Source organism: Struthio camelus, chromosome 8 (assembly GCF_040807025.1).
Source record: "Struthio camelus isolate bStrCam1 chromosome 8, bStrCam1.hap1, whole genome shotgun sequence".
Lineage (NCBI taxonomy): Eukaryota > Metazoa > Chordata > Aves > Struthioniformes > Struthionidae > Struthio > Struthio camelus.
Genome location: NC_090949.1, coordinates 32,432,240 through 32,455,048, shown reverse-complemented (window position 1 = coordinate 32,455,048; position 22,809 = coordinate 32,432,240). Strand labels below are relative to the sequence as shown.

Sequence of the window (22,809 nt, the reverse complement as noted above, 5' to 3'; positions counted from 1 at the left end):
AACTCACCTTACATGTATCCGTTCTGCTTCATTCCTCTCCTCCCACAGAACTACGCAGGGAAAGGGAGTTTCTCGAAGATCCGGTTTGTGACCAACCATGTTGAGGCCAGTTACAACTGTCTGTTCCTGTGAAGGTAAGGAGCACGCTTTGAAGACTAGATTTGGTTAACCAGTGTCCCTTTCACTTCATATCGTTCCCACCTCGTTTCCCTTGCCTTTGACAGATGGTCCCTCATTGTCCTCCTGTGTACTCAGCTCCCAGGCAGCAGCAGCAGCATCTCTAGCCAAGATAGCTATTCCTCTGTTTTTGCAAAAGTGATCACAGGGGTTCACGCTGTGCAGTGCAGAGGTGCTTGGTGTCTTCAAAAGCACCTGCATACCCTGAGGAAACCAACATCATGGCAATGACCTGATCTTGGTGACGTCAGCTGAGAACAAGGAGGGACTAAAACTGTTTAAGCACTGGTTTTCTCCTCACTGCCCTGTGCAAGTCTTGAGTTGGGCCTCGTGCATTATGGCCTTGTGCGTGCTGAGGGAACGGCTATGCTAACTGTGCAGTGGTGGTGTAGCACTGCCCGGTGTCTGTGGCTACTTGTGCTCCAGGAGCTGTTTTGGTCTGAGAGCCTTGTCCCTCCACCACCGTTTGCCCAGAACCACGAGGCGAGGAAACTCTCTCCTGCAAATTCATTGGCGTTTCAGCGCCGTCTGGCTACAAGACAAAGACCAGCACAGCCAGCACTGTTACACCAGCAGTTCCTTATGTCCCGGCTCTTTCTCTGTTCCTATGAGGTAGGATTTCACCCCAGCCTGGGTTAGCATTCGACTACTCTCCTTTTTTTCCTTCTTTAGGCACTTACTAGTAATGGATGGGCAGGTGGGAAAGTCTCTGGTTGTTTATCGTCCGTGCCCTGTCCACTTGACCTAGAGAAGAGAGATTCAGGCAAGCGGTTGCACTCTCTTGGATGGTTCTTATCCCAAATTGCAACCTCACCTTCCACAACTGACTCGGAATGAAGCAACTCCTATGGACTAGCATTAGGGGCTGAGGATGTCCTTTCTGCCTCAACCAGAGGGCCTGCTCCCAGTGATGGTGTCTTCATGAACAGGGAGACGAGCCAATCCTGTGACCGCGGCCCTCAGCATCTAGGAATGTGAAACAAGAAGGCTAACATAGAGAATTCTCCTCACTCCCCTGCAAAACCCTACTAAAGTGAGAATATTGCTGTCAGGGGAGGGAGAGGCCAATGACTGATTTTCACATGGGGCACAAGGAGGGGAGACACCCATCTAGCTCATGGATGCAGTGACAACATTGGGCAAAACGGTATTTGCCGCACAAGTCGTGCGCTCAGCAAAGTCATGGTGACCCGGTGTATAAAACAGTCTTAGCAGCAACGATTGCACTTGCTTGGCCTCTGTTCCAGAACCAAAACATATGATGCCTCTTCTAATTCAGCAGGGAGGGAAAGAGAACTGCTTAACTCTTTCAAGGGGCAGTTGTCCCTCCCAGCCAGGCCTGTAGCATTGCTGGAGGAGCTAAGTTTTTACCTTGGAAGAGTTCTGGGTGTCAAGTCTCTGTTGGGCGTAGGCAGGGCTGGAAGATGATGTCCAGGCCGGCCAAATGCCTTACTCGAAAGCTGAGGGAATAATGGTATGAAAAAAGCTTTGAGTCCATGGGGCTTGGTTTCCTAGTGCAGTCAAAGGAAACGTGTGTACCTGCAGCTTGAGCTATTTTGTCTACATCTCTGTGTGGTGATCTATCATGGAGAAACTTACCTTGCTGGGAAGGTCTTATCCAAACTCAACATGCTGTTGAAGTGCCTTGTGGCAGATCTTCCAGGGCTGACCTGGCACTCAGAGAGCGGGATAGTGAATGCAACCCAGATAAACAAAAGCCATACCTAATCGTAGGTGCTTCAGAAAGGGAAAGAAGAAAGGCAGAGATGCTCTTCAGGGAGTGATTTAGGGCAGGAGTTGAATTTATGCGCTCTGAGTTGCAGCCTGGAGAGGCCTCTGCCTCTCTGACTGCAGAGAGAAACTGCAGGGACTGGCCTTTGTCATCTCATTTGGATACCTGAGGTAAAATAGCGTGAATACCTTTACCCTCTGCCTTGCATCTGCTTCCGCACTGTGCACAAAACCAAAGTAAATAGTCCTGGGAGCTGTGCTGCCTTCAGCAGGTTTGCAAGATCCCCCTGGGGATCGGCGAGAGCTGTGTGCTGGCCCCCAGGTGTGAGGCAGCTGCTGGCCCTTGGGGCCAGGTGGTGGGGCAGGGTGTGAAGGTCACAGTGGCCACGCAAGGCCTCTCTCCTGGGGGAACATGGGTGCAGCCGTGGGGAGCAGTGGCTAAGCAATGATGCGCTTCGCTCGGCAGCCTTGCTTGCAGCCAGCAGGAAAAATGCTTTTTTTGGCTCAGACGGAGCCCAGAGCATGGGGGGGATGCTCCACACTCCCCGCTGCGGAGCCCCTGCGCAGCCCGGCCCAGCTACTGCTGAGCGAGGGGCGGCACCTGCCGGTGCTGTGCAGTATAATCTGAGTGATGGTGCCGATGAGAACAAGAAATGGAATTAAACTGCACGCAGAGCAGCATGTGTGCAGCCTGGGGTTGGAAATTCAAAATGATGTGGGTTAATGAGGTTATAGCAGTCGAGGTGTTAAATTCTGTCTTTTTTCTTGCTTGCTGTGGTAAGATCCCTAAGCGTGGAAGAGAACCCCTCTAGGAAGTTATAAAATGTACCCAGTGTTACTTGTTTTCTAGGAAAAATCCTTTGGTTTAGGTAATCCGTGTGATCATGCCACTGAAGCCAAGGCAGCTGTAAAACGAGAGCAAGCTGCGGCCACGTGTTTAAGATCCACTTAAACGCTAGGTCTGTCCTTTACTGGAACTGACGGGATTACCCTGGTTACACTGCCTTCTCCATTAGCATTTCCCCCAGCAAGTTCTACTGCCTCTTCATATGTCACTGAGGGTTAGACCGTTACTGCAGTGTACTTGCGTCTTAAATTATTGTTGTTTTTGGTAGCACTGCCAGGTGCCATTAGCATTTCCAAATAGAAGAGAAAGACCTGCTCTCTTCTGAGGGCCTTTCAATCTGTCGACTGACGGCGCTGGGGGCTGGATACAGGTTAGCAGAGCGCTGAGAGACGGTCTGGAGCTGTAGAGAACAGCTACACAGAAGGATAACGTAGGCTGAAAATGTTTGTTGTTATAAATCTCCAGGATATCATTATTAAAGTTCAATGTTCATGCCAGGTAGTTGAGCTGTAGCTTTGTGTCCTGCAGAGGTAAGGCCTGCGTAGCTGTGCTGGGTGCTTTCTCCCTCTTGGTTTCGTCTTTTGGCTGCTAACAAGTTCTGAGGCCGTTGAACGCTTTTCAACAAAGTCTGACAGAGAGCTATTAACTTGAGAATTTAATATGTGGTCTTACAGAAGCAAGAGACCCTATTATTGCTGCCCTTGAGCGCAAAGGCTGTCAAACTCCTCTAGGAGACCTCAGCGAAGAGGCACTGCAAACGAGACCTCGTCTCGTGAGCTCCCAGCCTGAGGTCTGATGTTCCACCTCAGGGTTTCCATGCCTGTTCTGGGCAGCAGCCTCCCACCAAATCCACAACGGCCACAGCATTTGCAAAAATAAGTCGTGCCCTCCTGCCTTGACTGTTCCTTTGTGCCCATCGCAGGGTGGCACAAACCGTTGTTGTCAAGCGGATGGATAAAAATACCGCGAGCGAGCCGCCCCCTGCAGCGTCTGCGCTGCTGGAAGATGGTCTCCTCTGTGCCCTGGCTGCGGGACGCCCCTCAGGAGAGGCAGAGCGAGACTCCAGTTCGTGCTAAATCTCTCAGGCCTATCCTTTAGGTCTGAGGTGAGCAGAAACGATCTCCAGCCATCTGTCCTTCTGCGCAAACCAGGGGTTTTGAAAGCGCTTCGCTCCTGTCCTGGTGGGCCGCGGCCCCGCTGAGGCCGTGCCCGCGCCTCCGGGGCTGCAGACCGTGCCCGAGCCGGCGCTGAAGGGCGCTGGCGCAAAGCCGCGCCTCGCACCTCAGCCCGCGCCCGCCTGCGACGAGGCCCCGAGCTAATCACCCCAGCTCGATGGCGTCCGGCTCGCGAGGGGCCAGCGTCGCCCCTGGGCGCTGCCCGCTCCCAGAGCGAGCTGAAGCGTCCCGGCCGGCCTGGGCCATCTCCAGGCACCTGTGGGACGGGACGGGGAGCAAACGGCGACGGGACGTCCTGGCTCGGTGGTACCTACCTCGGACGCATCCTCCCGCTCCCCGGGCCGCGGGCCAGGCCTGGGCCGTGCCCTGCTGCTCCCGCGGCGGGGGCCGCGAGGAGGGACGGGGCGGGGGCGCGGCCGGGCGGGGGCGGTTCCCCGCCGCGCCGCTGTCAAAGCGCCGAGGGGCGGCCCCGGCGGCACAGCCCTGCCCCCCGCGGCCGCCCCGAGCCAAGGGCTGGCCCCGGCCGCCGCGCTCCCGCAATGGCCCGAGCCGCCTTCGCTCAGCCCGCCGGCCCCGCGGCGGGGGAGCGAGCGCGGCTGAGCCCATGAGCCCGGCGGCGGCGGCGGCGGCGGCGGGTCCCCCCCCGGGCGGCCCCTCCCAGGTAGGAGCGCGGCGGTGACAGCCGAGTGGCTGCCGGCAGCCGGCGGCGGCGGATCCGCGCGTCGGGGGCTGGTAGAGGCGCGGCAGCGGCGCGCTCGCCGTTGCCCGGGCGGCTGCTGTTTGGGCGCCTCAGCTGAGCGGCGCAGAGCCGCCGCCGCCGCCGCCCCCCCCCCTCCCCGCCGCCGTCGCCGCCTCGCCCCGCGGCGTTGCCTAGAGAAGGCGGCGAGGCGACGCGCACCTCCCCGTCCCTCAGAGGCGGGCGGCCGCCGAGGTTTAAACCCCCCCCCCCCCGTTATCCCCCCCCCCCGTGTTCGCGCGCGCGCGTGAGTGTGTGTGGGGACGGGGCGGGGGGGCGATCTACGCTCCGCGCCCGCTGCGGGCTGCCTCCCCCCCCCCCCACCCCACCCCCGCGGCGGCGACCGTTAACGGCCGTTGGCGGCGCGCGGCGGGTCGGTGCGTGCAGGCGAGCGGCGAGGGCCCTCCCCGCGGCGGGGCGCGGACATGCACTGTGAGGCGGCCGAGTGGCGCAGGGGCAGCGGCGGCCCGCCTCGCCTCCAGGTGCCCGACCGACGCCGAGGAGCCGCGCTCAGGGACCCGCCGCGGGCGACCTGCCCCGGCAGCGCCGCCAGGGCTCTCCTCAACCCTCCGATGTCCTTGACGATCACTGTCAGCCACGGCGGCGGCGACCCCGCGGAGCCGCAGCAGAGCCCGCCGGAGATGTCGGTGCCGCTGCTCGATTTCGTGCCCAAAAGACCGAGCATATTCGAGAGGATCCCGATTCTGCCCCGGGCGCAGGAGCTGCGATGCGCGAAAGGCTCCAAAGAGTATTTCCAGCAGCAGAAACATCAAAGCGTGAAGGGTGAGTTTAAAAAACGCGTGCATCCCCCCTCCCCGAAAAAAAAAATCCACCAAATAAATAAAAAAAGTATCAATCTCCTTTTTTGTCGCCCCCCCCCCCCCCCGTCCTTCAGGATATTTTCTAATTTATTTATTTAACACTCTAAGCTTTCCCCCCCCCCCCCCTTTTCTGTACACCTTCCACACACAAGATATCCCAGACCGTTTTTTTGCAGAGGGGCAGCGGAGCATTTCTCAGTATTTTTAAAGAAATCCTGAGATCAGCATCTTCTTTAACTGCCCGAAGTGGTTGGTTGCTCCCCGGTTTGGTCGCCTCTCAGAGATGGTTGTTTTAAGGGTGGTTCTGTGCCCTGGGTTGGTCTCTGCTGCGTGCGAGTGTGCGTACGGGATGTGTGTTTGCACGTATGCCTGACCAACAATAAATGCCTGGTTCTTACTCAACAGTTTCACCACGGTTGCTTGGATTTATAGTTTGTATTTCAAGGAGGTGTTACAAATGCTGGATTCAGGCGGTGAATCCTCAGACTCAGGATTCCTGGTGCCTGAAAGGCATGGCATACGGTCAGATTCGGCTAGTTAACAAATGCCAGATTTTTGTCTGTCCGCTGTTAAAAGAAGGGGCGTTGAATTTAGGCTGTGAGTTGCCCCCTAAGATTTGTCATCCTTTTGAGCTAGAACTTGTTAATTGAGCTAGAACTTCTTAATCGAAATTTAAAGTAATCCCTCTAAGGAATCAGTGGATGGGTTCAGAGGGGATTCAAGCATTCCTTTACGCTACGAAGCCGCTTGCACAGACATACGCACGTAGGTTATTAATATTAAAGCAATGCCTTCTGTACCATTAAATAATTGATTCATTTTTTCTCTGTCCTTTCCCAGTCCCCATTTTCAAGATGTTTGTGCTGTTACGTTGCTGGGCTAAGATGATTCCCCCTAGGAGTTTTTCAGTATATTTCCTTCTTTCCATTCTTTTGAAAAATCAAGTAGTCTGTGTGCCCTTAAACTAATAACGTTCTCTTTTGTGAGCTTGTTACCTAGGGCGATGGGACCCCTCATTGCCATGAAGTTATGTTAATGAACACCTCAATCTGTGCTAGGTCTATCTTGCAAACTGTAGGATGTGTTTATTCATCGCCACTCAATACAGAGTGGAGCAGCAGGTTATAAATTAGCTTTTTTATTTTTCTGTTTTTTACTGCTGCGGTTTTCCCTCCTGATTAAGAAAAAAAGAAAAAGCTTTCCTATGTCTGACAAAGCTCTGTTACACAGAATCAGATTGTTTTGGGGGAGAAAGGAGGAATTGCGAAGGAGTATGAGGGGACAGCTAAAAGCTGTGGTGCTGCTGTGCTGCTGCTACTGCTGGCACCCCTGGGATGTCTGAGTCCCTTGTGGCCCTGGGAGGTATGTTTTGCCGCCTAACTAGGGTTTGAACCAGGTTAAAAACATGCCCATCTACACAGGCAGGCTGTTGAAGCACTTTCTTTCTCCCTTTGAGCTACTTACTCCTCTGTCCTTTATATTCCTCTTGTTGCCGCTGCAGAGAGCCAGGAGTTTGGGGAGGGAAAAAAGAAATAAAATACAAGTTCTGCTCAGTTGGAGCTTCTTATGGCAGATGTAGGTGGGCATGGGGAGAAGGATGCAAATTCATCTTGCGTGACTGATGGGTTTCCCATTTTTGCCGCTGGTGAAAAAGCTTGTGTTTTAAGTTTTGTTGTTGTTTTTTGTTTAATACGTTTTCTGTCCAGGGTGTTACCTTGTGGTTGCTTCAGTGTTTGGGTGACTTGATTCATGGGAGTAAGTAGGAGGTATCCATGGACAGGATTAGGTTCAAATACTGAGCCTGGTGGTTTGATGGATAATGTCGGATTTTCCAAAGCCAGTAGCACTAATGTTTTTTCCAAAGATATTTTCAGAAGTTAGGGAAAATAAGTTTCAGGCTGGATTCTGATTTCAGATGTGCGGGCTGTGCCGCTCTCCAGCCTTTACTGTGTCAGAAAGTGCCCGAATATCCACTTGGGCATTTTGGAGTTGTTCTGCTGATTGCTAACAGCCACCAGGTCCCTACCCAGCACCCTACGCTTTTGAGTCAAGTGGGTCGCAGTCTGTTCCACAGAAACAACAGAAGGCACTCAATTCCTCACTTTGTGATCTAACTGTAAAATTGGAGCGTGGTGTAGCTAAAGAGGAGCTGTGCTGTGGATGGGAGAGCCACTGGTCTGCTTACAAGGAGTGGCTAACACATCTCCCAACAGCAGTGGCCCTGCCAGGGAGATACAGGAAAGGGCCAAGGACAGCTAGCTGGGTGTGGATGTGATATAACAAAAAATGGCTGAGAAGTGGGAATGAGGGAAGTACTCAGACTTACCCAGTAAAAGGTTTCAAGAAGGAAACTGAAGACAACTTGATTTCAGATCATCACAAAGTGTGTCTCCTGGTCTCCTGCTGCAGAGTACCATGTACCCAGCCAGTGATTCCCTCTGCAGTCTGGGTTAGATTACAGAATGTGCCTCCTGGCTTTGGTTTGCCCACAGTGGAAAGCTGCAAGTAGGGAGGGGAAAAGACCCTTTTTAACAAGAGCAAAACCAATTTTTGTAGTTGCCTGTAAAAAAAAAAATTTCTTTCTAAACGTATCTTTGATTTTTTTTGGTTGATTCTTTTTCAAAGAAGAATGAATCAAAATGATACACTACCCTATTAATAACAAGGGCAGCTTTGAAGTAATCACAATGGGGGGAAAAAGCATCCTGCTGTTGTAATGTCTCTGCGGTGTTACTCTACTGCTTCACGGTGTTTAAGTCATGATCCTGCAAAATGCTTCCATGCCTGAGCAAGTCTTTTTACACGAACAGCCAAACAAAAACTTGAGGGGTGGAGGTGAAGATTACTTCTGAGAATCAGACCATTTGGATGTAAACTGTGTAGGATGGGGCTGTTGTTTGTTTACCAAAAATATCAGTATTTTGGAATAGTGCTTTATATCTTGTTCTGTTTGGGAGTTGTTTATTTCAAAAACCCCGTTTTTACCCAGCCTCCCCCTTCTGGCATAATTGGCTGTGCTACACACCACACTCTTCTTGTTGATCATTGATTTCCCTGTGTGTCACAAGGCAGAGTATTTGCACCCAAACAATGCTTCTTAGAGGCATTAGTGGTCCAGTGGGTACAGAATAATTGTACAAAAAGGTATGAGGTGTATTTTACAATGTTTTCCTGGAATTCTGGAGTTTTTTTTGGTCCTATTTCATTGAATTTTATGCTAGGCTATATCGTTTTGAAAGCAACACAGGACAAAATAAATATCGTCAGCAGTAAAGAAACTTTTGTATCTTGGGAAAGAAAGCTCTAGTTGTGACGAACAGTAACCTATAAACATGTCAAATCTCTCTTGATTTTTTTTTTTTTTTTAATGACATTGATTATGGTCGTTACCAGGAAACAGTTCTCATTTCATTCTTTTCCAGATTCGTTCAGTGTATCTAATTCATGACTCAGTAGAAATGACGAGATTTATCCTGTTAGTTGTGCCACTGGGAAATCATCCAAATGGCCCAGACCTAGCAGTAACCACTTCAGATATTAACCTACAGTGGGCAAAACAATAAGCTGTCCAGGTTGCAGTTTCCTTGTGGAGGGTATTTATTATTCAGACAAGGAGAAAATATTTCTTTTTTATTTTTGTTTTTATTTTTTGTTAATTATAGCAGCCTTTGGTAAAGATAGAGCTATTAAGTTAGCAGAAATGTATTATTTTTCTTTTGCTATTGAGAAGGTGTGTTAAATCTTGCAGTTTCAACCCTGTGTGACTATTTTCTTGGTCAGAATGACAGTGCTTGCGTAAGTAACAGCTTGTGGTACTGGGATCTAAAGCAAAAGCGTGCATTTTTGTTATATGACTGATTAGATATATTGACTGGTCTAGGGCCTGATCCTGCCATTTTCTTTCATACACCTTGCCCGTATTTACCAGTTAATATCACTGAGGCAAATGGGACTGCCTAGCGCTTGAGTGCCATCGGTGCTGATAAGGTGACAGGGAATGAGCTTGCTTGTATGGTTATCTCTAAACTTTCTCAATTTTTATTTAGAGCTGTAGCAATGCATTTTTTTCTTTTCACTCTAGTCTTCTTACAAACTTGTTTGTCGCTTAACAGTATTATGCGTTTGAACTCTTCTCTACAAACAGGAATTTGAAGGTTTAGTTAAATTGATAGTTATATAACTCCTTTTCTCATGATCTAGGGTGGTTTTTTTTTCAATATGTGGTAATTTTTTTCCTTTTTTTTGTAGAGGGAAGGAGAAAGGGGAGGATACTGCATATCGGAGAATATGTGCATGAAGTGATTTGGGGTAAACTGGGACCATCCCCTCCTCCCTTAAATTAGCTGAAATACCTACCTATTTTGAATAGGAAAATAACTTTCAGTTACTTTCTGCTGAAGGAAGTTCTAGTGATTTGTGTTGCAAAGTCAGAGTCACTGAACTGAAGACGCCCCTTTCATGACTTTCTTTAAAAAGGGGGTTTAATTGTATGTAACCATTTTGTTTGTTTGTTTTATGTATTGCTAGTAGAGAATATTTGGTAAATGCAAACCAGAAGAGCTAACAATCAATCTGTCCTATAAAGGCAATCAGTACTTGCAGTGTAAAAGTACAAAAGATTTCTGCTTCAGGAAAAAAAAGAGCAGTTGGAAAGAGGAAGATAATAGATATTTTATCTACCTTATTATTGTGCAGAATTGTATAGAATAGCGAGTAATGTCAGATTACAGGAAATGAATCTGACAAAAGAAAGATTTTTGTAACTTCTTGAGTTTTGCTTGAAGGAATAGAAATACATAGGGAATTTGTTGTTTTGCCTTTAAAATGTTATACTAACACATGGAATGAAAAAGGGGATTGTTATGTACTCTCTTAAATAGGATGAGAAGAAAATTAAATGTTCTTTTCTTCTTTTATAGCAAGAAAATAATAATTTTAAAACCTAAATCTTGCCAGTTACTGTGTTCCTGTGAGTAGTCTTACTGACTCCAAATACTTAGGATTCAACATTTTCTAAACTATCCACTCAAATAGCTCTAAATGCTTGTTCCTGGGTTAGAGTTCAACCCTGTAAACACGTAAGCTGTTAAAGCATATGCTAAAGGATTTTTAGTAGCTGTGAGATTATATTCTGGAAGCGCTGGACAATTCAGTTTAGTAAAACGGCTAAATGCAAGTGGCTGTCTTCTGGGAGGTTAGTACTCCATTATTACAGCAAAGTTTTGTTTTACTCTCAGTGAGCAAAGATATGTTGTATGTATATGTAGATGTTGTCAATGTATGTATATGTTGACTAGCAAGGACAAAATTTTACTCTGAATGATTAAAATCAGTGGGATTCTTGCAACTAACTTACCAGGTCAGTATTTCAATCCTGATATTACAGAACTTCTTTATCCTATGTACAGGGAAAAGCATGTAGAACAAATAACAAGCTTGTGTTAAATCCCTCTGTAAGCTAGGAAGTGGAATAACATATAGACTATGTATGAAGGGAAATTTGGAGTACTCTGAATATGATTTGTGCGTTCAGTACTGTGATTACCATTACTCGAGAAATATGGACCTCTACTGTTTAGTGATTTTAGAACTGTTGAAGATGTTGATGGCAGGATAATTGGAGAAGGAATATGGATACAAATTGCTCCATTTTGTACTCCAGGTTTCTATCATTTTATGTCAACAGGCTTGAACAAGGCGTGCGATCTAGTAATCATTTCACAGCGCATGAGAACTGCTTTTAATAGAGTGCTGTTCTTGTTTGCTTTTTTTTCTCAGCCACCAAACGTCGTTTCCCAGCACACTGATGCAACTCAAAGAATACTAGGTTCCAAAGCAAGGGCAGTGCTTGCTAACTGTGGTACAGTGTAATCTTGCCCTACAAATGTGCAAACAATAGCAAAAGTATGTGTTTCTGAATATGGTACAGCTGTTATCTTCTCCTGAAAGCAGGGAGCGTTACAGTGACATAGACAGAACGACCAGTTAAAACCACTCATGCCATTTTATTGCATTTAAATGGGGCATGTTAAAAAGCAACGACCATTTTTTCTTTTCAGATGAGTATCAGTCCAGACTGTTGCAATACTACCCTTCCGCATAGGCTTTGAAAAACAAGAGGCAAAGATTTCCCCCTTTCCCTTCCCCTCCTATTAATTTTCTGACATCCAGTATGTGAAATCTCAGATGGAACCTAAAGCTTTCTGTTCTCAGGATCCATGCTTCACTAGTAACCTGGAACAAGGAATTTTTTTTTTTTTTTAATATAGTGATTTGTTTGGGTACATTAAATGTTTGTTAATCATTCAGATTATTTGTAGGAAGGAGATTATTTGAAAGGCAGAAAAGATGTTGCCAGAGCTGCAATAGGAAATAGATCCAAATTCTGTGTTTTATGTTATTTTATGGTTTTGTGCCTATAGGAATTGCAAGGTTGAACTTGGTTAAACGATCAAGAAGTGATTGGGTTATAGCTCTTTTTTTTTTTTTTTAAGCTATTGTAGTGATTTAAATGTAACAATCATGTTTGACTTTTCTATCGTTATGTCTGAATGTATAGGTGATTATTTTGCATAGTGAATTGGTAAGGAGAACTGTAATTGAGTATACCTGATCAAATTTATTCTAAGGGTTGAACAAATGAAAACATTTTAAACTGCACTTAATTCTTGCATTTACATGTGTGATGCGAAGAAGGGTGGATGCTATACAGTTGTCATTCTTTTTAGAATGAGAGGAAAGCAAATATATATATGTGTTTTTTTGCACCTTTAGCCAGAGGGAAAAATGACACTAAGGCGACATCATCAAATACTGTAAAACTAACTTTTTAATACAGATCTCCATTGTTGTTTTAAGTGCTTAAGGGGTTGGTGATTTGGTTTATTTTGGAACATTGCTGAACTATATGAAATGTGTCTCCAGGGGCCTGGTATTTTAATACCTAGTAGAAGTTTGTATAACAGTAGATGATGTATTTTGCCTGCCTTCCAACGCTGTAAATAAATTACGTGTGCTGGCTTGAGAGAGAGTATTTGATGTGTAAATTAAAGTCTAATATAAGAGGGAAAAAAACAAGTGATATTTTGTAGCTGACTATAGTTATTTAATCATTTAGCTATCAGTATAGGATATAAGAGAAAGATTGTGTATGACGATGTTAATGTGAGAAACTTCCCCAAAAGAGATAGAGGGTCTAGGATTATTTAAAATAAGTGCTGTGATTCATTGCTTTTTCACAAGCTGCTGTGGTTAAGTAGCTTAAATACTGAAGTCAACAATCCCCCAGGCAGAGAAAGATAATATAATTCTAAGTATATTGTAAAAATGAAATTTGATAGCTTCCACTTTATAATCCTGTCTAAGTCTTGGTTGTAATAAAAGGAAAATACAAGTACATGTGTCAGTTTTGGAGCGTGTGTGTGTGTGTGTATACAATTATATATAAAATACTGTATAATATTCATTAATATGAATGTTTTGCTAACTACTACATGCTTAACGCAATCTCCATTCCTTTATAATAAGTTTAAATATTAATTCTTTGGAATGTCAGATGCCTAAAGCTAGATTGAAATGCTGTGCAGTTTCAGATATCTAGAAGTGGGCTTGTGAAACAGGATATTTAACTGGGAGAGATGAGTAGCACATTTCAGAGTTATTAGGGCAGAACAACAACGCAAGAGGATGACTTTTTAAAGAAGTTATAAAATTGCTTTATGTGCGTGAGGTTTAAATATCTTAGAGTTATTTATTTGAAAGAACAGAGTAGATTTCCTTTGTATGTAGGTTCTAGATGGCTTGCCATTTTTATTATTATTATTATTTTGTTTAACTTCTTTTTACCCTCCTGCCTCTCGGTAAAGCAGCTGGCTTTGATTTAACCTGAATCCTTCACTGAGGGCAAGTGATCCGTCCCTTACTTATGATGGCTGTCCGTTGTACTCTTTGCTGGAACATCTCTGTAGTGGTGGACGCACGAGCGAGAAAACCAAATAGGACAGGAAGGGTGCTGATGCAAAGCAGCAGTTTGGGTTCGCAAGGCCTCATTTCACCCCAAAACAGATCTCTCTGCTTAGTATTCTTTAGCAAATCCTGTCTGTCTTCCTCCCAACCCTCAACTGTGTTGGGCAGAGAAGGGAGAGTTAAAGTGAGACAGATAGAAGAGGAAATTTCTGTTTTATTTTCCCAGTGTTTTCCGGAGAGGATTATAGTATGAGGTTTCATAGTCCCTGCTTTGCCCTGCTGCTTCTGCTGAAATTGCAGGGAATTACAGCATTAACTTCAGGAGGCCAGTGCTGAATGCTTGTGAAAATACCATCGATGCTCTTTTGAGGCAGAAGAGAAGATACAAGTCTCAAACCTGCTCCCAGAGAGAAAAGTACGCAAGCCAAAACAGCCCCGTGGCTCAGATGCCAAGGTCAGACAGTCAGCACCTTCGTGTTGAATATGTCTTCCTATTCAACACCCTGCATGCGTTTAAAGTCAATGTGGTCTGCCATTGTCCGTGAAGCAGGCAAAGTACTGGTGGAGGCAGAGAGGGGACCATAAAGCAATGGTTGTGCCGGCAGCTGATAAGGCCAAATATATAGATGCTTTGGATGAAGAGGGTTAAAGGGCTTTGACTCTCTTCTGGACTGTGCCAGGGACTTGTATCGTTTTGGGGCAAGTCTGTGTATTCTTTAGGACATGTGTGCTCCAGCAGTGTAACAGGGTATCGTGGGGAGAAAGATGAGCCAGATCTGGATGCAGAAACAGTGCAGTTGTTTCAGCACACCATCAGGCCCAACCTACTTTTCTGTGCTGAGAGAGACAGTGTTAGTTCAGGGGCAGTGTTTAGATAAAACAGCTATGTTCTGTTTAGTATCTGACCTGGTGGTATTGCAGGATGCTGCACTGCAACATGTGGCTGTATCAGCCCAGGGGGCACTTGCTTAACCATGGCTGTGGCACCTCTGCACAGCGTGCGTGTGGACCAGATTTCTCTCTTTGCCCGTGAAACATATGGTGCTTACCCTTGTTGGTGAGTCTTTTTGAATGTGAGGGGCAAAAAGTGCAAAACACATATGTTACTTGTTATCTTTGTGATAGTAAGGTTCATAACTGAACGTTTTAGTTGTGCTTCTTACTGCTTTGCATCTGCTTTACCCTGCCTGTTGCAAGAGAGTTGCTGAGGAGCAAATTCTCCCATTTATTTCAGTGCTTGAAAGGCTGAGGTGAGGGAAGGAAGGCTATATTAAGAGCTCTGTTAAGGGGGCTATGTTAGAAATGGCCAACAATGATTTCCTGTCGGGAGGAAAATCTTTCGCCTGGTCTACTGGAGGAAGCAACCTTAGGGGTGCCGCTGCGTTCTAGCAGATGAAAATCTCTTATAGCTGTTGTTCCTGGGGCAGGCATTACACGGTGTATTGTACGCCTGTTGGGCTTGAGGCGCAGAAAGTTCCTACAAGGTTCCTGAGAGCTTCTTCACTCTTGCAGAGCAGATTTTGTGTGCAGCTGAGACTTTCTCCCAAGAAGAACAGGCAATGCTAAGTTCCCCCTTCTGGATATCTGATCGCTGTAATGTTCAGATTCCTTGAAGTCATCAAAGCTGGTTTATGTTCAACTAAAACTGATCTGGCCCGATTCCATTATCCCTAACTCTGGTGCAAATCTGAAGCAACGCCATTTTAACACGAAGAGTGGGTAAAAAGAAGGCAGACTAAGGCATAGAAGTTTGTCTTCTAAGTGTGGACTCAGTTCATTGGCAAAAGAAAAAGATGTCACAAGTTTTTAATCTGAACAGTTTTGCTTCTTATTTTTCCTCTTGACAACTGACCACAAATTGGCTTATATTCTTTTTCTTTGAATTCTCGAGCAATTCGATAAGGTTTGCTGAGTTGTCATATTTTCATGGGGATAAGCTACATACTGTGTGTGCAAATGGTTCTCTTTTCAAAACAAAGATCCCCCTGCATTTCAGCAGCTCTCTGAGTTGAATGAGTATGCAGGAAATTTAAGGGGATGTTTACCCCTAGAGTCCACTTGCTCTTTCCCTGCCCATGAGTCTCAAGAATTTATTCTTTACGCTCTCTTAGCCTCCTGGCCTCTGTCTTTGATTTTGTGCACATTTTCTGATGGCTTATTTTTAAATAATTATAAAGGGATGTAACTTATTTGAATTGTTGGGCTGAATATATGGAAATATGGCAACTCTTGTAAAAAGCTTATGGACTGTTGAATGTGTAAATATTCAAAATCTGTCAGGGTGATGTTGGCTAGCTTTTATTGGAAACATTCATATAAGATCTCCTTTCTCTTACTGCATGCTGTCAGAAAGCTCTTAGGCAAAGATTGCTGGCAGGAATACTCAGACTGCTTTGTCAAAATTCACTTTCTTTGCTTAGAAGTTTGCCACTCCCACAGATGTTTTTACGTGTGCCTATATTTTGCTAATTAGTCATAGAAAACAAGTATAAAGGGAAACTGGAGTTGAAAACCAAAACCTGGAAGGTGAGAGCAAACTATTGGAATGACTGATCGACAATTTTTTTGGACTGTCATATAAGCCTAAAGATACATGATGGCAGGAGGTTACCAGTATTGTTTATTTAGGAAGTTTGGGTTAAAAACTGGGATTTTGCAGAGGCTTGCTGCTTTAGTGGGACCCAGTTAATTTTCTCAACATGAGATTAACCTGCTTTGGCAAACTTTTCTTGCCAAGGGTTAGTGTTAGTGCCAGCAGTGGTGTTTTTATCAGCTGCTGAGAAGTTGCTGGGAGACATGAAAATTAAGAACAATAAACGGTAAAGGTGATAAAGATGTTTTATGCATGGGATAGATGATTCAGCAGCCAGTAGGCACTCTGAAATGGTGGGGAGACGGTTTCAGAGCCTAGATAGTGAGAGACTTGAGAGGAAACTTGGTGAAAAATAACCTAATCTTACAACCAACTGGAATTCAGATAAAAGTGAATTATGATGCTAACTGTCACTAAAGGAAACAATGCAAAAGGTTGGATACAGCCTCCAATGTGAAGGCTCCTGACCGCAGCATTTGCTAGTTGATGAGCAACCTGGATTTAAAATATAAACTAGACATTAGAAAGACCATTTAAGCATGGAATCCACCAGTTCATAGATCTGAGTTGTAGGTCATATGCATGAAGTCCACACGTCCTTCAGAGGCACCAACCAGTCTTGTTCTGCTGGTATGGAAGAAAACCTCTTAGGACATCCTTTCTGAACGTGAGTGTGGCTGTAGGTTTTCCCCTTTGGAACTAAGCATTTTGTGAAATGCACCCAATATCCACTTGCTTGTGTCTCTTTCATATTGGTTTATTCCTCCAAAGGGATTATGTGGGCTGGACATTAGGAAGAACTTTTACTACTGGGATACTTAGCTTTTGACATATGTTGCCCAAGCAGGCTGTGAAGCGTTTGTCATTGCAGCTTTTAAAGACAGGCTAGATGGAAATTTTGCTCTGGGATGTCACCCTTTGGGGCCCTGCTGTCTTTTCAGCGATATCTTTCGTTCTCATACTCAACAGCTTAGGCACTATAGAGAGTTACAAGAAGTCCTATAAATTCTTTAATACTCCAGCCTTTTATTCTGCCTGACATACTGAACAAAGTTCAAGTCCCTCCATGTCTAACGTTAGTGTTTCTGGCCAATAATTTGTTTGTCAAGAAAACACTGAGAAGGCATACAATGAAAACCAGACTGAGTGAAGGGCTCTAAGAGCAGCAGTTGGCAGAGCCAGTGATGGGACAGCTGGGCATGGAAAATGATTGATTTTTATGTGTAAAGCAGTTGTGAAATGTTCTGTGGCATTTTGGGGACATGCCATTGCTAACACACGATTGCCTTTTGGGGATAGAAAATGCCAACCATTGTTCTGAAGAAGGAAATATCCTTATTGATATTGAATTAGGCTCAGATTGAATTGTTATTATTCATTCTCGTTGCATCCTGTTTTCCAAATATAAAAATTAACTGGCCATTCTGAAGTCCTCTAGCACTACTGGCCTTTGGTTGTTGGTTGTATCCAACATCCCTGTGGTCCAGGTGGAATTTAGACTATTTTGAACAGAGGTGAATTGTGGTAGAATCCTGCATTAACAAAGCAGCTGAAGGAAGCTGTTCTGGTTCTTAAGAGTCAGTCTCCTCAAGCTTGTTCTTGTTTTGTAACAAGCCTAGGAGTGAGGCAGACAGAGGTAAATGTGTTGGTAGATTAGACCTAAGCTTCTGGGAGACGTTTTCAATCATCGTATGTAATGCTGATGAAAGAAAAATAGTAATATGGAAAACAATATGATATCTTTTGAATGGATTAAAAACTGGTTTATCTATAGAAATTGAGAAACACACCGAACAGTTATCTATCTGTGATAGTATTTTGTACACAACACTGAAAGGTTGAGTTTTGTTCCCAATGTTATCTAATCGTTTCTACTGAAAACCTGAGAGAAAGTAGAAAATCACTGCCAGTAAAGCTTGCTGCTTCAGATTATGGAATAATAAATAACAATTAGGAAGTAACTACCATGTGACATGGATTTCTTAAGCAAAGATTAGCAATTGGACAGTTAATATTTTTATACAGTTAAACATATAAGACTATACCTTGGAGTGGAGAATATAAACCGTTTTCACAAACGGAAGGCTGTATGTCCTGAAAACAATTACACTGAGAAGGACTGGGATCTAATATTCAGTTAGTAAGAGAAAATATATTTCTAAAGGGTAAGGGGTGATGTGATTACTAACATTATTAACAAGAATAGGGAAGGGATGATATTTTTCTTTGTAGCATCGTTCTAGTTGCTGGAAGATAGGTTTAATGTTTACACTTTCCTTAATGGTTTTGAAAAATCACAGGATTCAGAGAAGAACTAGAAAATACTAACCCAGACATGGTAATGATGGTACTAATACTTATGGAAGGTAAGAGGCAATCTGGTCTGTTCAGGAGGTGCACTAGAATGAAAAAATACCTGGTCCTTGAGGGCTGTTATGGTTGCAGCTAAATGCAGAACAAAAGGTCTAGTGGCTCGAAACTGAAGTCGGCAAAGATCAAACAAGAAGGAAGATTGTGGCTTTGACTGCAAAGATAATTAGCCCTAGCACAACTTATCAAAGGATGTTGTAAATCCTCTGGTACTTGGAGTTGCTGAATTGAGATTGGATGTTTCTCTTTTTAAAAAAGATCTGCTTCAACCATGGACAATTATATTCCTTGAGAGAATCTCTCGGCAAACAAGCTGGATCTTCCTGATGGCTTCCATTTGCAATCTGTAGAAGATCTGGTCGCAGGCCACCTCCTACTGCCAGACTGCTCTTCCTTCACGTGCCCTCTCCGTTGCAATCCCTCAGCATCCATACAGAGGTCAAATTCAGGGCCGAATCCTAGGCTTCATGACAAAGAGTAGGGTACAGGCTGGGGAAAGATGAGCATTACAGCCCCTGAATCGCACAATTTTGACAGAAATTATGGTAAGGCAATCACTAGCAACTGATGTTTCCTCCCAACCTGCCCTTTTTTTCCTCTTGTTATGTCTCTCTCTTCAGCAAATACCACCACTCCTCCTTGACTAGACTAGCCTCTGTTCAGAAATGTTGTGATGGAACCTACTGTCTACTAGAGCCTGGGCAGAGACCAACTAAAACCAAGTGCTGTATTTAAAACCTAGACACCTAGGGAAATGGTAACAGCTGTGTTCTCCTCTCTCTTACCAAGCGTTGATGATTTTCAGCATTAATGTCTTCCCTTTCTTTGCTTTCTGAAATGAAAACAAAGGCTCTTAGCCTCCTTCCTAGCACAGCAATGGTGACATACTAACACAGTTATTACAGCAAACATTGTGGCCCTCTCTGGTCATGATGTTTTCTTTCTGTGGGGAGACTGAAATACTAACTCACAAATAATGTCTTTAGAAGTCACATTAGTCACACATTTTTAAGACGTTCCAAAATCATACCAACCTCCTCCTGAGCTTGTCTGTTGCTACCAATGATTCAAAGTTTTGAAAACTCTCCTTTAGTTTTGATTTACATTTTGGTCTTGGGCACTTGTTATTTCTGGCAAATGCCAGTTCAGTTTCATTAAAGAAAAATCTGTTTTACAGCCATGCGACTCAGATCTGCTGCGCTTCTAATAATTGATGGCTGGTTTCCTTATTTCCTGCATTGTAGAAAAATAAGGACCTTGTTAGACCCAAACAAGCCTGCATAAAGTCACAGTGTGAAACATCAGGTTGGGGGTGAGCAGCGCAGCTGTAGGCAGGTTTTACAACTTTGGGCCACAGTTGATCGAGACAGCCAAGGGAAACCGTCAGATACGCCTGTGACCAAAATTCGGTTGAGCTCTTTGGCTCCCTGGTCTGAGATTTATATTTGTGACACCTTCCCCCTCTGTCAGTCCCCGGGCCAGACACAAGTCTGTTTCTGTATGTGCACTTAGGGCTCCATGCACCCTGTGGTGTGGCCGCTGTGCAGGGTGCTTGCTGTTCCACTGCAGGACGTGTGTCTCTTTCCAGTGTTGGCTGTCTTACTCCAACAACCTGCAACAGTGCGAGTGTGTGCTTTGGAAGAAAGCAGCTGCCATGTGGTGGGGATGAGAAATCAAGAGCAAACACTTTCAGAATTTCTGCAAGTGGGCAAATTAATTTCAATCCAAACTGTCATCGCAAGGGTTTTTCTTCTTCTCCTTTCCTTTGGGTGGTATCTTTGATTTATATTTCTGGATGGGGCAAGTGATTGTCCTTGGGTGCCCAATAAGAGAGTGTTCAGTTTGGTTACAATTTCTCTATCGACTGTCAGCTACAGAATCTTATCAAGTTCTGCTTGTATCATTGTGGTCAAATTTCTTGTTTTTTGGATTTTTTTTGTTTGTTTATTTTTTAAAAGCCAATAACGTTCAGTGATGCCTACGTTAATTGAAAACAGCCTGTGAGTTTTAGTGAGGAGCTAATGACTATGCGATGCTCTTCCACAACAGAACAGCTCTCAGATGCTTCCCACCATATTTTCTGTCCATAAGCCTTGTGGTAGAGACAGGACTTTGCCTTAGAGACCCAAGCAGCTTAAGGACTGCTAGGAAATAAAGCAGTAACACCTCAACAGCGTCATAAAATGTTGTTTTCATACACTCATGTGGCCCAATCTGTCTGCTTTGAGAACTGGGTCATTGTTTTCAGGCAAGATAATTTTGTGTTTGTTGTTTTTCCTAGGCGTTCCTTTTGAAGGACTCGCCCCTCAGAGATGCCTAAGAGCTTTCAAGAACTGCAGAACCACTGAAAAATGGAGCCTTGAAGTTTGCTCTACTGAAAGTCTGATCCAGAGAGGTATTTAGGCACCTAACTCCCATTGACGTCAGTGGAAATTCAGTGCCTAGATACCTCTGTGGATCTGACGCTTAGTCTTCTGGCATTGTATGTTACGTAGTTCATGCTTTCTATGGGTCTCCTTTTATGGTATCTTCTGCAAGTGGTGAAATAGTATTAATTTTGAATTCTTCCCATAGTGAGTTCCAGCACATGAGGCAGATGGCTGCCTAGAAAATTATAGCATATGATAATCTTCTACTCCACCAAGGAGTTGAGGCTTCCTAGACAAGCTGTGGGGTGGGAGAGCTACCCAGAAAAAATACACCACTCTCTTATTAATTCGGGGGAGGATGGGGTCGAGATTCGGATACTGGGACTTTGCTGAGGGGAGAATAAAAATGACATGTTTGTTTGTTTGGCTGAAAATCCAGGGAAAAGCAGGAGATTTTTGTTGTGTTTCCCCTCCGCAATGCTGATCTTATCGTACTGGTTTAGCAGTGGAGCTCCTTTGGTTTCTTGCCAGGTGATGCCATTGGAGTCAGTCTGAGATGTGCAAGATAAAGGATCTCAGGACATTAGGAATATTATGACTTTCCTGTCATACAGTTCTGATGAGTGGAGTCTTCTAACCCAGAAAACTGACTTTCTTTGTAAAATTTTATTATCGAAAGAAAAGGCAACGCAAGAGCTGGAAAGTGGAGCATGATGTTTACAAGGGCCCTGAGAGCAGCTGTAATTAGTCCAAGTTTTTGGAAGTGATTTATTCCTCTGCCAGCAAAGGGTCCTGGTGTTCAGCCAGGTTAGGTGTAGCCTGGGAGTAAGCACTCTGGAACTGTGGACCATACACCGATTCTGAGCCTCGCAGTGAGTACATGAAGTGTCCTCTCATTTAACATATAAAAGAATATATTTTGTGTACCCCCCACTGTATCCTGTGAGATGCCCTAGAGCTCTAAGTCACTGCCCAGCCATTTAGGTTGGCTCTCTAAGCTCAGAGAAGTGAGGGCAGCATCAGAGTGCTGTGATGGTCACCCTACTGAGTGCTCTGACAGTGATCACCCTGCCAGGTGCTGTCTTAGTCTTGTGGTACTATGCAATATTCAGTTTTAATATGGGCCCATGGGTCTGACTGTACTGCCTTCTGACTGATGTGAGAGTGAGGACATTCCTGCCCTAACAGGAATCCTCCTTGTCAGCTCTTTCCTTGGAGAAACTCACTGCAGTGGTACTGTAAGTCTATTGTGATTATTTTCAGGTAAATTCAGTAGCGATTCTCAGGAATACTGTTCAAATTTTGTGGTGCTGGAATGCTTTTCTGGCTCAGCATGAGACATCAGCCATGTCAGCACTACTGGCTGAATGTGACTTGTTCACTTGACTTCTACTCCTTTGCTTATATCTGCCATGATCTTCCTCCTCCTGTGTTTTCATCCCCTGGGCTCTTCCTCCCATCCCCACAACCCCCAGTCACAGCTTTGGCTGCCCTGCACTGAGGCTGACCAGGCTGATGCCATGAAGGTGTGACCTGGAAGAATTCCATAAGAAGGTACATGTCCCAGACAGCCATTGGTGCTACGAGGACAGCAGAAGCCATGCGGTCTGCTCGCTTTCCTGTGCAGGTAAGAACAGGGAGGTGTCATAAAGCATGCTGGCATCCTTTGGGTGGCTTTAGTGCTGGCAGAAGTTCCAGGGCAGTGAATATTCCTACAACAAGGTCGTGTACTCCGGTAGAATATTTGACAAAATATAGTTGATAGACACCTGGGTAAGTGAATGTAGGAGTCTGGTAACTATACCAGGAGTGCTGTAGCTTACGGATTACTGATGGATGGTATTATCCTGTATTTCCGAATGCAGAGGCAGTGGAACCAGTGAGTTACTCTGATTGTAGACACACAACTTCTCTTTTGCAAAGGTGAGCATTTGAAAAAGGACTGAAATCTAGAATGCTGTGTATGCAGACTTGCATAAAATTGTTCAGTGTTAGCTTGAGCTGTTCCATGCAGCAGTAACTGTG

At 44.9% G+C, this 22,809-nt stretch overlaps 1 protein-coding gene across 2 annotated transcripts in view; it reads left to right on the top strand.

Moving 5' to 3' along the window:
- The first annotated feature begins 4,567 nt into the window (after window positions 1–4,567).
- Window positions 4,568–22,809, top strand: part of GLIS1 (GLIS family zinc finger 1) — a 204,288-nt gene continuing 186,046 nt past the window's right edge. Inside the window, exons 1-2 of one of the 2 annotated variants that reach the window (XM_068953194.1) lie at window positions 4,568–4,591; window positions 5,054–5,449. In XM_068953194.1, coding sequence (XP_068809295.1) covers window positions 5,092–5,449 — 358 coding nt within the window. In that variant the 5' untranslated portion in view covers window positions 4,568–4,591; window positions 5,054–5,091. Of the gene's footprint in view, window positions 4,592–5,053; window positions 5,450–22,809 lie in introns of those variants that run through there. The other variant, XM_068953195.1, reaches the window with a different exon arrangement.